The sequence below is a fragment of the Lolium perenne genome, chromosome 4 (genome assembly GCF_019359855.2).
Source record: "Lolium perenne isolate Kyuss_39 chromosome 4, Kyuss_2.0, whole genome shotgun sequence".
NCBI classification, from domain to species: domain Eukaryota; kingdom Viridiplantae; phylum Streptophyta; class Magnoliopsida; order Poales; family Poaceae; genus Lolium; species Lolium perenne.
In genome coordinates this window covers 135,742,978-135,757,965 of record NC_067247.2, presented here as the reverse complement: position 1 = coordinate 135,757,965, position 14,988 = coordinate 135,742,978, and the positions used below count along the sequence as shown (strand labels likewise).

Genomic DNA, 14,988 nt, shown 5'->3' with positions numbered 1-14,988 from the left:
TATTTAACATCGGGTGTCAATTTTGAAGGCGAGCAAAAAGTAGTTGAAATACAACATGCAGTTTAAACGCCTGTCCGTTGTTGGGCTCAATCGCGCTCTTCCACATCGCTGCGGCGCCGTACACGAAAAGTGCCGGCGACTGCCCACTGGCTCACTAAGCAAGTGGGTCACTCGCAGCAGAAGAACAATTTTCTCTCTCCCGCAATCCAATTTCAAAGCGTTCGCGAACCTTCCAGAATGTTCCGGAACCCGCGCCGCGCCACCCTCCTCCTCGCCGCCGGCGCCGCCGCAGCGGGAGCGGGCGGCCTCCTCGAGCGCCGCGACCCCACCACGGCCGTCACCGTGTCGGCCTCCACGCCGCTCCGCCATCTCCTGTCCACCGCCTCCACGGGGCTCCTCTCCAGCAACCCCCTCTTCTCCCCGTGGCAAGGTTCGATTTGTTTGCCCAGTCTAGTTTGCGGTTGTCCACCTACGTACGAGCAGGTCGTGTCACTAGTTCTCCATTACCGATGATTAGCGTCTCAAGTGCGCTGTGGTGTCATGCGGGGAGCTTCGATATTGGAGCCGGCAACCTGTTGTTTATGCGGCATTCACACGATTTTCTTTGATTTTGTTTCAAATTAGCTATTTTTCGCAACACATAAATATTGAAAGAGTGAAACAACGTTTACAAAAAAAAAATCCTACAAAGTCATCCTTGCTGATGATTATTAAATTTCCAAAAAAAAAGTAAAGCTTGGCAATTTGGCTTTGAGGAGATAGAGGAAAGGGAGTCGCATTAGGTTGTGGAGGGATACAGCAGTAGGCGGAGGCATTGTTTGGGAATTGCAATAGCGAGAAGAGTGTGGGTGATCAGTATCCCAACAGAACTTGTGCGTGTATTAGCAGTATCGATATAGACCTGCACATTGAGCTTTGAAATGATGAAGTACATTTAATTACTTATTTAAAAATTAAGTGACCAAGATTGAAGTATTTAGCTGCGAAAGTTTAAGAACTTCTCTTGGAACAAATTCTATCTCGGCACACAACTGTGTCTAAAACAATGTGACTAGAATTTAGTTGTTGTCCTATTCTATCAGATTAATGTGAGAATTTGTTGAGAGTGCGCAATCAGGATAGTAACATGGGTGCATTTGTTCTGAACGTGAAACTAAATTGAGGTGTGATTTAGAGATCCGGTTGATGACCAGTTTTGGCAGGGCGGATGCATGTGGACATTAGAACACTATGTGCAAACCCATATACACATATACATTATCAACCTATACATTATAACAACGTGCCCATGTAGCACTATGTTTCGCCCAATAATTGCCTATATATCTTGTTATTTACTAACAGATTACTTTTCAAAATATCTTACGGTGTTCAATTTTTTTACAGGGAGGTTTCCTATCATAATTTCCTTTGCATCTGCATTGGTTCCACCCACTAACCTGAGCAACCAAGGTTCTGGTGGAAACTCAGATCATTCGAGATGTCTAAGCAGGAATTCAATTGCCGAGGCTGCAGCTGCAGTTGCTCCCTCTGTTGTGAACATTTCTTTTGTGCAAGGTGTGAATGTAACTGCAGTAGATGTTGTCAAACTTATTACCTGTTTCACTAGCTATTTTAGTAAATCTGCAACTATTTCTTGTAGAAACTCAATGGGAGCAAACTAAGCGCGTTGGATCAGGAACTATCATAGATCCAGATGGAACGATATTGACATGCGCCCATCTTGTTCCAGATACTGAAAGCACGAAAGCAGTCCTAAGTGGAAAGGTTATTAATTTGACACTACCAGTATCTCTCGGTGTTTATTTTGAGTTACTCATTACAGGCCGACAGTATCTGTAGGAGTTTATCTTCATCAAATGAAACTATTATCATGCTTGAATATGACTTGTTGATTTTCCAAATGTTGGAATCTCAAAGTCTTTACAGGAGAACCTGCTCAGCTGCTCCTGGGTGAATGCTGTTTCTTGGATGTAAACGAAATTGGCAAAATTTACACATGTGAATGTTTGGGTACTCTATGTGCTTGTGAATTTACTCAGTAAATGTTTGGGTACTCTATGCATGGTTCAACGGAATGTCCTTAGTCCTTTACAATTCTTTCAAGTTATAAACCAGCCAAGATAGTGGAACTAAGTAGTAGGGTTGAAATTCTAGGCTTTAGCATGGGACCAAAATTCGAGTGAAAGCCACAGTATAATACTCCAGCAGTAGTGGTAATATTCGAGTGAACTAAGGAGTAGATAATGTCCCTTTTCTAACAAATTACCAAACAGTAGTGGTGCTTAAGGTACATCCTTTAGTTACTCTTGCATCCTCTTCCTCATTGTTAAAAATGTTCCAGCAGCATTTTGGTTGATCCAGGAGAATAGCTTTCAATACATGTTTGTTAGATATTATCTTTCTTACCTCAGAAATGGGTCAACTGTAACAGGTTACAGTGACTTTACAAGATGGCCGTGAATTTGAAGGCGTTGTTCTAAATGCTGACTGCCACTCAGATATCGCTATTGTGAAGATCAAGTCCAGCACACCTTTACCAGCTGCAAGGCTTGGATCGTCATCTAAAATTCTACCAGGTGAATGGGTTGTTGCTTTGGGTTCCCCTCTTTGCCTACAGAACACAGTTACAGCTGGCATTGTAAGGTTAATATTTCAGTAAAACCCTAACCTGGTTCGCTTCTGATTCCATGCTTGCTATTTATTTGTTGACTTCAGTGTTCCACTTTCACCCCTTTCTTGTAGTTGTGTTGATCGGAAAAGCAGTGATCTTGGTCTTGGAGGAATACGAAGGGAGTACATACAAACAGATTGTCCCATTAATGTGGTAAAATCTCATACTTCCTATGTGAACATGCATATATATGAATTAGTTAAATAAGTGGAAACATTAGCGCAGTATCATATCATAGTTTAAAATAGCGGGCTATTTCATTTAGCCTCGACATTTTCAGAAGCTAAGAAAGGCTATAGCCGGGCTATAGCAGGCTAATCAATTTAGCCTTTTTTCACAAATAGGATAAATTTCAGTTACGTCTTGCCAATAATTATATATATTTGATCGTGACAGTAGATCTGAAAAATCATGAGTTGAAATGATATTCCTAAGAGCTCCATGTAAGGGTGAGGACCATACATCCAACAGTTTTTATGAAGACGTTAAAAATTACAGAACAAGCAAAATCTGAAACTATAAGTAGCAGCTTAAGCTATTTAGCTGTCATTTACCTTCTTCTGTTACGACACTCAACTTTATTTTCTGATCTATTATTCACTCTGGGTGGTAACCATAGATTTGTTGTTATATTTTCTTGTACGCAACAAGCAGTTTGATACTTTGGTATGAAAGATGTAGCCTGCCAAAACTGATCATTGCCAATGCCATCTTGTTTTGTGTACCTGCTTTCTTCTTACACTAATCCTAAAGAACAAGGCGCCCGTTCCTTTCATTGTTGCCGATGTAGCCTCATATGTTCCTAATACAAACATATGTGGTCTGTTTTGCTCTCTAATTTTCTCTAGAACAAACAGTTGACATATTTGCAAGCTACAGGGAAACTCTGGCGGCCCTCTTGCTAACCTCGATGGTGAGATCATTGGAGTTAATGTGTTGAAAGCTAAATCTGGTAATGGTTTGGGCTTTGCAGTACCAATTGACTCTACTGTGAAAATAATGGAGCACTTCAAGAAAAATGGGTATGACTTCTCAGTTGTATAATGCCGGTTGCATTTAACTATTGTACATTGCTTTGTAGTTCGCCCCCCATTGGGAAATTTCTTTGTTTACTTTAGGCTATGACCTGCACATTCGGAGTGACTAGAAGTATAGAACATTTATTTTGCCAAACTAGGCATTCTATGAGGTAAATAAAGTGGCATGATGGTAGAGTTTCCACTTTATATACAAGAAATTAGTTGATTGGTAGCAAGCTGTGTGCATTTACGTTTATAAATAGATTCTTTGGATTACAGAAGTATTACAGCTGCACAACACCTGCAAGTATAGGATTTCAAGATGAAGTATGCTGGCTGGTACAGAGGATTATGATAATATACTCAGCTATGCAATCTCTCTTTTTCCTTCTCGTTCTTGTTTTCGCTTACTTTCATTTCTGTTGGGTTTCATATCTAGCCTACCCCAACTTGCTTGGGAAAAAGGCTTTGATGATGTTGTTGTTGTTGTACTCAGCTATGCAACCATCTCCAGTCTTTTTGTCTCTGTTGCAAATTTGACTAAAATCCAACATGATGTTGCTTTGTGAGCCTAGTTGTTTTGGAATATATCGTAGTATGTTTAGCAGGTACTTAGATTTCTCTAATGTGCTATGCAGGAGAGCTGTCCATCCGTGGCTTGGTTTAAAAATGCTTGATCTTAAGCCAACGATCATTGCACAACTTAAAGAAAGATCAAGTTCTTTTCCAGATGTAAGGAAAGGTGTCCTCGTTTCAGTGGTAAGCTATTTTTAATTCGTCTCGTATGACGAGGCACTGTGCAGCCTGGATGATTTACTCTTGAATCCCCCACTACAGTGCTACAATAAAATTTGTTGTAAAATTCTAATTATCACAGTTCAATGCCCATTATTTTTTATGTTTCCGGCTGGTTCTGACTAATTATTCTTCTGAAGTGTCACTCTGTGGTATGTTTTAGCATGAGTTTGGCAATGCTGACGCTAGATGAGTGAACAACCAGGTTACACCAGGATGCCCAGCTGAACGTGCAGGATTTGCTCCTGGGGACGTAGTCACTGAGTTTGATGGTAAACCGGTGGAAAGCGTGAAAGAGGTAACTAGGCTAACCTCTGGTTGTGGGTTTTTAAAAAATTATCACTTGCAATATTCCTTGTTTGAAAGTAGCAATGATTCCGTGTGATACCATGTTACGGAAGTTAAAGTAATGATGCTAAAATGATTTAAGCCAGGTGCTAGAACAGTGGTGGTGTTTTGGTTCATAGGTCTAAATGCACCTATTAAGAAAAATGCATTTTAAGTTTAGTCTAAAATGTTGAAAAATTATGAAGAAAAATCCCGGATGTACATTTGGACATTCTATGTTCATTCACAAAAGTTTGTGGAAAAAAGACATTTTTTGTGGCCTACGTAAAAAAAGATAAAAACATGTCACGTAAAAAGCTATTTTGAATCACCGAAAATTTTCCTTTTTACACAGCCCATAAAAAATGTCATTTCTTTGCGAAACATAGTGTGCGAACATAGAATGTCAAGATGTACACCCAGAATTTCTTTTTGAAATTTTTTGATATTTAGAAATATACTTTTTTGACAATGGGAGCATCTACACCTATGAGCCAAAGATGATTTCTCTCTCTGGTACCTATTGTATATAACATTTCATGCGCTTCTGGGGTTTCATTCCAGTGTTCTGTACATCGAACTCTGAGATATCATTTCAAGAGGATCAGATTATTCTTTTTATAAACGAGTTAATACAGTGTTCGTTGCAGATTATTGACATCATGTGGGACAAGGTTGGAAGGCAATGCAAAGTTCTTGTGCAAAGGGCGCACAATGTATCTGTGATTTTGACAGTTACACCGGAAGAAGCAGATGATCAACAGTTATCTGCTTGAGATTAATGAGCTAAGTGGAGAATTTTCCAGTGCAACTAAAACTTTCGTTGGAATTTATTTTGTGTGTGGCCCGTAGACATTCGATTGAGTTGGATGCATGGCTAGGGTGGGTCCAGAAGGGAAAGAAACGTAGGCAATATAGGTATGATAGTGCAGTGTTGAGTTTGCAAAAAGAGTCTTTTGGAGCACATTTTAACAAACTGGGGTTCATTTTGCTTCTTTTGGGCTGTCCATTCAAGTTTAGCACCTTTTTCTGTGAGCAGAGTGGTTGTACCAAAATCTAAGAGGGAAATTATGCTTACTTGGTAAAACTTCTCACCAAAAGATGTGGGCTTATCATGTCTTCATCTGATCATAAGTAATCTCGTAGGCGTAGCCTATTGTCTGTTGATGTTTCTAAATGAGATAGGCAACAGCTCCAGTAAGGTTTGTCTGATAGAACTTGCGTCATAAAGGCATGGTAAAGGTGGACAACGTCATAAATGAGCAGAAAGTCATCGAATAATAATTCTGCTTTTCGCACACTGCCTAACCTTCAACGGTTGCATGCATGACTGTTTGGAAGCAATGTTTTGTCTGAGTTGGAATTTCTGATTCTTCTGCAATTTCAGGTTGGTGCCTTGTGCGGGCACGTCTGCCTTGTGTGACACCCAAAACCTAGGTCCATTCTGATTGGTTGTTAGATGCAACGTCTCTTAACTTTTGGTTGAAATGTCCCTCTCATGCTTCATCATGGGGATGTATTATTTGTGGTAGATGTACGCTTTCTGTCTAGTTGTAGGGTGTAGCAATAGTTGAATATGTTGGAATCTTTGCGCTTAAGTATTTTGAAATCCTGTTGCGTATGATAATCATTTAGAAAAATACTTGTTTGGTTAATTCAAGGCAGGTGCTCTGCTTAGCATTTTTGTTGTGAACATGGTGGGATGAGTAGGGTGATTGTCAAATCAAGGCAGCAATTCAGCATCAACCTTAGATCCTCTCGGCCACTGCAGCTATGGTGGCCGTGTCTAGCTAGGCTAGACATCATATCGAAGTCACATTTCAAGATTCCTTTTGGCACAAGATTTCGAACCACGCTGGGAGTGTAGGAACCCTTTTCCACATCATGTGCGAAATACCGTTTCATATTCTGCAGAATGCTACAGAAGTGGATCCAAAACTGATGCAGGAATTTCGTGCGCCAAATTTAGCGGGAAGAATTGTGAAGTTTTGCCAAAGTTGACAGGGTTGATACTGATACCTCTGCTTAAAAAAAATGTCGTGCAGTTAGTTGTCATCTGTAAACTTACTCTGCAAGAGCGTCGTTGCAGTATGAATTCATTCGGCTCAAATATTAGTGCGAGGAAAGATCGCAATGCCCTCCCCTTGCTTCTTCATCCAGGGAAAGCCTGATGCCTCCCCTTGCTTTAAATGTTCGGTGGCAAAAAGACCCAAATACAGAGGCAGATTCCTTAGAGATACAGCACCCTCCCTTAGCATAGCCTAGATATATAACATCTTAACATTTTCAGGTACGAATTGGCCTAGCTACAGTGTGCCATTCTTGGACTGGTGCGTGCAATCCCATTCATCTTAAATACGGCGATGATGATCTTTTGAGTATCTACCTCTCTAATTAGTGACACAAACTTGGTTTTCTCTTTGGAGTTTCTTGGCTTACTTAGGTTATAGCTTCTTATAAACACAGATATTTGGTCTTCTCCGACACTCCATGAAGGAAAGCGATTAAACCTGTTCAGTACAAGAACTTTTCTTTTGTTGCAAAAAGAAAAAAATCTTTTTCCGAGTTGACCATGTAGAATCTGAGAATGTTAATTCGTCTTTGCTCTAATCGTGAGAATGTAAATGGGAAACAAGGATAGGGAGAAGCCTCACCGATTCACAGTTAACTTCAGCTGTCATATTCTGTACTACTGTTATCACCCGCTCCTAGGTTTCATGAAACGATGACAAGTGGTTAATATGTTGCAGTTCAGCATTATGTGGAAGGTCCAAGCCAAGTTACGTACCGTCCATACCTTTGTTGCGAGATTGTTGTCGGTGTTTTCTCATGACAAGTCGCTGCACCATATATTTGACATATTTCGAACGAGTGATACAACACTCCTTTTATGTACTAACATGATTAATTAGCTGATTAACTGACATGATAGTACATTAAACATATTCTCAAATATGTACATATATATGCAGTGTTTCGTCATGACAAGTCGCTGAACCATATATTTGCCATATTTCGAACAAGTGACACAACACTCCTTTTGTGTTGCACCGTTACTGTTTGGTAATTAGTTAACTGTTTAACTGGCATGATAGCATAATATGAAAAATATATTCGAATATGTACATATATATGCAGTATTTGGTCATGACAACTCGCTGCACCATATTTGACTGTCTAACTGTTTGTACTTAATTAAGTGACATAACACCCATTAACGCTCGTACATATATGTGCCGTGTTTGGTCGTGACAAGTCGCGGCACCACATATTCGGCGCATCTCTCGAACGAGTGACATGACACTCTTTTTATGTAGTACCGTCACTGTTGGTTCGTAACAAGTGACATGACACAACTAAACATATTCTTCAGTACGCTAGCGCTAAGGAGAACTTCCTAAAGCTCTGCTGATATAAGCTTAGAGCATACGCTGTAAATTTCGGCGCGCTATACCTCCCTTCCGACGCGCTGTAAACGTTTGCCGCGCGCTTTGCTGCACTTTGCCTCACCGGACGCGCCAAAATGCAGCGCCTGCGCGGGCGGTAAAATTGGGCCTCCTTCGGACGCTCTAAAATACAGCGCGCGCCGCCACGTGAACGGCTAGTTTTTTGTATATCGTTTGAAACGGATCAAACAAATCAAATAAAATTATGAAAATTTAACTGAAATTACGAAATATATTAAAAGTTCGACAAATACCGACATTTTATTTAAACTAAACTAAACTAAACTACTCGGAGTCCTCCCAATCGAAGTCCGACGATCCGCTAGTCGGAGTCGTGTCGGGCACCGGAGTGGTCGTCCACACAAAGGAGGAGGAGGAGGTCGGCATGTTCGTCGACGGTCCGGCGCCTCTCTTCTTCTCCTCCGCCCTCTTCGCCCTCCGCGCCGCCTTCTCCGCCCTCTCCGCCTTCCTCGCCGCCGACTCAGCGCGGCGCCTGTCGCGGTCGGCCTTCTTCTTCGCGGCCGCCTTCGACTTGGCCTCCTTCTTCTGCGCGTAAAATGCCACCGTGGCGGCGACGTCCTCCGGGAACGCGCGTGCCCACTCGAGGCGCACGCGCTCGTCCTGCTCCACCACGCACAGACGCTGCTCGAGCTCGCGGGCGCGGCGCCGCTGCTCGGTTGTGACGATCGGCGACGGCGGCGCGAGCATCTCCGCCTGCTCGCGCGTCCAAACGTCGTTGAATTTCATGTGCCGGCGGGGACGGCCGAGGCGCCACACGACGGCGTCGTAGGCTCGCGCCGCCTCATGCGCGGTGTCGGAGGTTCAGAGTCGGATCCGCTCCTCGCCGGAGCGGAACTCCGCGTCGAAGCGGCCGCTCGGCCGCGCGCGGACGCCGTGTTAGCCGAAGGCGGAGCGGCGGCGCGGAGACATGGTGCCGGAGGCGGAGGCGGACCGGAGACGGAGGCGGACCGTCGGCGCGGAGGCAGAGCGCTAGGGGAGAGAGCGAGGCGGAGCGACACGCGGAAGTTTCAGGCAGTTGGCGCGTTCGCGCGTGTCGCGTTTATAGCGCGCGGCAGCGCTGTAGGATAACGTTGCATAGAAAACAAAAAATTTCCTACCGCGAACACGCAATCCAAGCCAAGATGCAATCTAGAAGACGGTAGCAACGAGGGGGTATCGAGTCTCACCCTTGAAGAGATTCCAAAGCCTACAAGATGAGGCTCTTGTTGCTGCGGTAGACGTTCACTTGCCGCTTGCAAAAGCGCGTAGAAGATCTTGATCACGATCGCTTCCGGCGCCACGAACGGGCAGCACCTCCGTACTCGGTCACACGTTCGGTTGTTGATGAAGACGACGTCCACCTCCCGTTCCAGCGGGCAGCGGAAGTAGTAGCTCCTCTTGAATCCGACAGCACGACGGCGTGGTGTCGGTGGCGGTGGAGAACTCCGGCGGAGCTTCGCTAAAGCTACGCGGGAGATATGGAGGAGAGGGGGCGGCTAGGGTTTGGGAGGGGGTGGCCGGCCACTTCAAGGGGGGCGGCCAGCTTGTGGTCTTGGCGTGGCCGGCCCCCTCCCTTGGCCCCTCATTATATAGGTGGAACCCCAAGTGTTGGTCTCCAAGTCTTCGAATAAGACCCGAACCAAAAACCTTCCATATGGTGGGGAAACCTACCCAAGCTAGGACTCCCACTAGAGGTGGGAGTTCCACCTCCCATATGGGGGGGTGGCCGCCCAACTAAGGGGGAGTCCACTTGGGACTCCACCCCCACTAGGGTTGGCCGGCCATGGAGGTGGAGTCCCATGTGGACTCCACCTTCCTTGGTGGTTTCTTCCGGACTTTTCTAGAACCTTCTAGAACCTTCCATAGAACCTTCCGCATCATTTTAATTCACATAAAATGACATCCTATATATGAATCTTATTCTCCGGACCATTCCGGAACTCCTCGTGATGTCCGGGATCTCATCCGGGACTCCGAACAAATATTCGAACTCCATTCCATATTCAAGTTCTACCATTTCAACATCCAACTTTAAGTGTGTCACCCTACGGTTCGTGAACTATGCGGACATGGTTGAGTACTCACTCCGACCAATAACCAATAGCGGGATCTGGAGATCCATAATGGCTCCCACATATTCAACGATGACTTTAGTGATCGAATGAACCATTCACATACAATACCAATTCCATTTGTCACGCGATATTTTACTTGTCCGAGGTTTGATCTTCGGTATCACTCTATACCTTGTTCAACCTCGTCTCCTGACAAGTACTCTTTACTCGTACCGTGGTATGTGGTTGAAGGAGATATGCCCAAGAGGCAATAATAAAAGTGGTTATTATATATCTTTATGTTTATGATGAATGTTTATATGTCATGCTATAATTGTATTAACCGAAACATTAGTACATGTGTGATATGTAGACAACAAAGAGTCCCTAGTATGCCTCTTAACTAGCTTGTTGATTAATGGATGATTAGTTTCATAATCATGAACATTGGATGTTATTAATAACAAGGTTATGTCATTGTATGAATGATGTAATGGACACACCCAATTAAGCGTAGCATAAGATCACGTCATTAAGTTATTTGCTATAAGCTTTCGATACATAGTTACCTAGTCCTTATGACCATGAGATCATGTAAATCACTTATGCCGGAAAGGTACTTTGATTACACCAAATGCCACTGCGTAAATGGGTGGTTATAAAGGTGGGATTAAGTATCCAGAAAGTATGAGTTGAGGCGTATGGATCAACAGTGGGATTTGTCCATCCTGATGACGGATAGATATACTCTGGGCCCTCTCGGTGGAATGTCGTCTAATGTCTTGCAAGCATATGAATAAGTTCATAAGAGACCACATACCACGGTACGAGTAAAGAGTACTTGTCAGGAGACGAGGTTGAACAAGGTATAGAGTGATACCGATGATCAAACCTCGGACAAGTAAAATATCGCGTGACAAAGGGAATTGGTATCGTATGTGAATGGTTCATTCGATCACTGAAGTCATCGTTGAATATGTGGGAGCCATTATGGATCTCCAGATCCCGCTATTGGTTATTGGTCGGAGTGAGTACTCAACCATGTCCGCATAGTTCGCGAACCGTAGGGTGACACACTTAAGGTTTGATGTTGAAATGGTAGAACTTGAATATGGAATGGAGTTCGAATATTTGTTCGGAGTCCCGGATGAGATCCCGGACATCACGAGGAGTTCCAGAATGGTCCGGAGAATAAGATTCATATATAGGAAGTCATATTCCAAGTTTGGAAATGATCCGGTGCATTTATGGCAGGTTCTAGAAGGTTCTAGAAAAGTCCGGAAGAAATCACCATGGAAAGTGGAGTCCCGGAGGGACTCCACCTTGCATGGCCAGCCAACCCTAGAGGGGAGGAGTCCAAGGTGGACTCCCCAAGGGTGGCCGGCCAACCCCGCAAGGAAGGGGTGGGAATCCCACCTTGAGTGGGATTTCCCCCTTGAGTAGGTTTCCCACCTTTGGGAAGTTTTGGTGTTGGGGTCTTATTCGAAGACTTGGACTACAACTCTTGGGGCTTCCACCTATATAATGAGGGGCATAGGAGAGGGGGCTGACCACCACAAGCCCATAGCTTGGCCGCACCCCTAGGTGGCCGGCCACCCCCTCTCCCAAACCCTAGCCGCCCCCTCTCTCCTCATTTTCTCCCGCACGCTTAGCGAAGCTCCGCCGGAGATCTCCACCGCCACCGCCACCACGCCGTCGTGCTGCCGGATTCAAGGAGGAGCTACTACTTCCGCTGCCCGCTGGAACGGGGAGAAGGACGTCGTCTTCATCAACACCGAACGTGTGACCGAGTACGGAGGTGCTGCCCGATCGTGGCACCGTGATCAAGATCTTCTACGCGCTTTTGCAAGCGGCAAGTGATCGTCTACTGCATCAATAAGAGCCTACTCTTATAGGCTTTGGAAATCTTCAAGGGTTAGTCTTGATCATCCCCTCGTTGCTCCCATCTTCTAGATTGCATCTTGGCTTGGATTGCGTTCTCGCGGTAGGAAAATTTTTGTTTTCTATGCAACGTATCCCTACAGTGGTCTCTTATGAACTTATTCATATGCTTGCAAGACATTAGACGACATTCCACCGAGAGGGCCCAGAGTATATCTATCTGTCATCGGGATGGACAAATCCCATTGTTGATCCATATGCCTCAACTCATACTTTCCGGATACTTAATCCCACCTTTATAACCACCCATTTACGCAGTGGCGTTTGGTGTAATCAAAGTACCTTTCCGGTATAAGTGATTTACATGATCTCATGGTCATAAGGACTAGGTAACTATGTATCGAAAGCTTATAGCAAATAACTTAATGATGAGATCTTATGCTACGCTTAATTGGGTGTGTCCATTACATCATTCATACAATGACATAACCTTGTTATTAATAACATCCAATGTTAATGATTATGAAACTAATCATCCATTAATCAACAAGCTAGTTAAGAGGCATACTAGGGACTCTTTGTTGTCTACATATCACACATGTACTAATGTTTCGGTTAATACAATTATAGCATGATATATAAACATTTATCATAAACATAAAGATATAAATAATAACCACTTTATTATTGCCTCTAGGGCATATCTCCTTCAGTCTCCCACTTGCACTAGAGTCAATAATCTAGATTACATTGTAATATACCTAACACCCATGGCATTCTGGTGTTGGTCATGCTTTGCCCTAGGGAGAGCTTTAGTCAACGGATCTGCTACATTCAGATCAGTGTGTACTTTGCAAATCTTTACTTCTCCATCTTCGATGTACTCGCGAATCGAGTGGTAACGCAGCTTGATATGCTTCAGCCTCTTGTGTGACCTTGGCTCTTGTGCATTGGCGATGGCACCCATGTTATCACAAAGAATGATTAATGGGTCCAATGCACTAGGAACCACACCGAGCTCTACAATGAACCTCTTCATCCATACCGCTTCGATGAAGCCTCAAGCCGCTATGTACTCGATTCTGTTGAAGACTTCGCCACCGTGCACCGCTTCGAGCTTGCCCAGCTTATCGCAGCACCATTCAATATAAACACGTACCTGCATCGTGACTTAGAGTCATCAGGATCAGTGTTCCAACTTGCATCGGTGTAACCGTTTACAACGAGCACTTGGTCACCTCCATAACAAAGAAACATATCCTTAGTTCTTTTCAAGTACTTCAGGATATTCTTGACCGCTGTCCAGTGTTCCATTCCTGGATCACTTTGATATCTGCTAGTCAAACTAACAGCATGTGCTATATCCGGTCTAGTACATAGCATGGCATACATGATAGATCCTCTCGCCGAGGCATAGGGGATATTACTCATCCTTTCTCTTTCTTCTGCCGTAGCCGGTCCTTGAGTCTTACTCAAGACCTTGCACAGTAACATAGGTAAGAACCCTTTCTTACTTTCGTCCATTCTAAACTTCTTTAGAATCTTGTCCAGATATGTACTCTGTGATAGCCCTATTAGGCGTCTTGATCTATCTCTATAAATCTTGATGCCTAATATATACGATGCTTCACCAAGGTCTTTCATTGAAAAACTATTATTCAAATAACCTTTAACACTGCTTAATAGTTCTATATCATTCCCGATCAATAATATGTCATCTACATATAATATCAGGAATGCTACAGAGCTCCCACTCACTTTCTTGTAAATACAGGCCTCTCCATGACACTGTATAAATCCGAAGTCTTTGATCACCTTATCAAAGCGTCGGTTCCAACTTCTTGATGCTTGCTTCAGTCCATAGATTGAACACCGAAGTTTGCATACTTTGTCAGCATTTTTAGGATCGACAAAACCTTTGGGTTGTACCATATACAACTCTTCCTCAATGTCTCCATTAAGGAACGCCGTTTTGACATCCATCTGCCAAATCTCATAATCGAAAAATGCAGCTATTGCTAACAAAATCCTCACAGATTTTAGCTTCGCTACAGGTGAGAAAGTCTCATCGTAGTCAACTCCTTGAATTTGTCGGAAACCCTTTGCGACAAGTCGAGCTTTATAGACAGTAATATTACCATCAGCATCTGTTTTTCTCTTGAAGATCCATTTATTCTCGACAGCCTTTCGGCTATCAGGTAAGTCTACCAAAGTCCATACTTTGTTATCATACATGGATCCCATTTCGGATTTCATGGCTTCTTGCCATTTGTTGGAATCTGGGCTCATCATCGCTTCTTCATATGTCGCAGGGTCCTCATCATTGTTATCCACAATCATGACATTTAGACAAGGATCATACCAATCAGGAGTGGCACGTTCCCTTGTCGATCTGCGAGGTTCAGTAGTTTCCTCGTTCGAAGTTTCATGATCATTATCCTTAGCTTCCTCTGTTGCCGGTGTAGGCGGTACAGGTACAACTTCCGGTACTGCGCTACTCTGATCAACGAGTATAGATTCATCAATCTCACCGAGTTCTACTTTTTTTCTAGTCACTTCTTTAGTGAGAAATTCTTTCTCAAGAAAAGGTTCCGTTCTTAGCAACAAAGATTTTGCATTCGGATCTGTGATAGAAAGTGTACCCTATAGTTTCCTTAGGGTATCCTATGAAGACGTATTTCTCCGCTTTGGGTTCTAGCTTGTCCGGTTGTAACTTCTTTACATAGGCTTCACAACCCCAAACTTTCAGGAACGACAGCTTAGGTTTCTTATTAAACCATAATTCATACGGT

General features: G+C 43.6%; 1 protein-coding gene across 1 annotated transcript; it reads left to right on the top strand.

The window, feature by feature from the left end:
* Window positions 1–202: 202 nt before the first annotated feature.
* On the top strand, window positions 203–5,915 carry LOC127293991 (putative protease Do-like 14). The gene is made up of 9 exons (XM_051323728.2): window positions 203–430; window positions 1,387–1,557; window positions 1,643–1,767; window positions 2,435–2,646; window positions 2,746–2,827; window positions 3,554–3,696; window positions 4,332–4,452; window positions 4,694–4,786; window positions 5,466–5,915. Exons 1-9 carry the CDS (start codon window positions 238–240, stop codon window positions 5,589–5,591), a joined length of 1,266 nt encoding a protein of 421 aa, XP_051179688.1. The 5' UTR covers window positions 203–237; the 3' UTR covers window positions 5,592–5,915.
* Window positions 5,916–14,988: the final 9,073 nt, after the last annotated feature.

Bases quoted from the DNA above. Each gene is read 5' to 3' on its own strand.
- LOC127293991 (XM_051323728.2), top strand. From the start codon at position 238: ATGTTCCGGAACCCGCGCCGCGCCACCCTCCTCCTCGCCGCCGGCGCC. The intron at 1,768-2,434 runs GTTATTAATTTG...CAACTGTAACAG, and splicing joins AAGCAGTCCTAAGTGGAAAG to GTTACAGTGACTTTACAAGA. The intron at 4,453-4,693 runs GTAAGCTATTTT...GTGAACAACCAG, and splicing joins AAGGTGTCCTCGTTTCAGTG to GTTACACCAGGATGCCCAGC.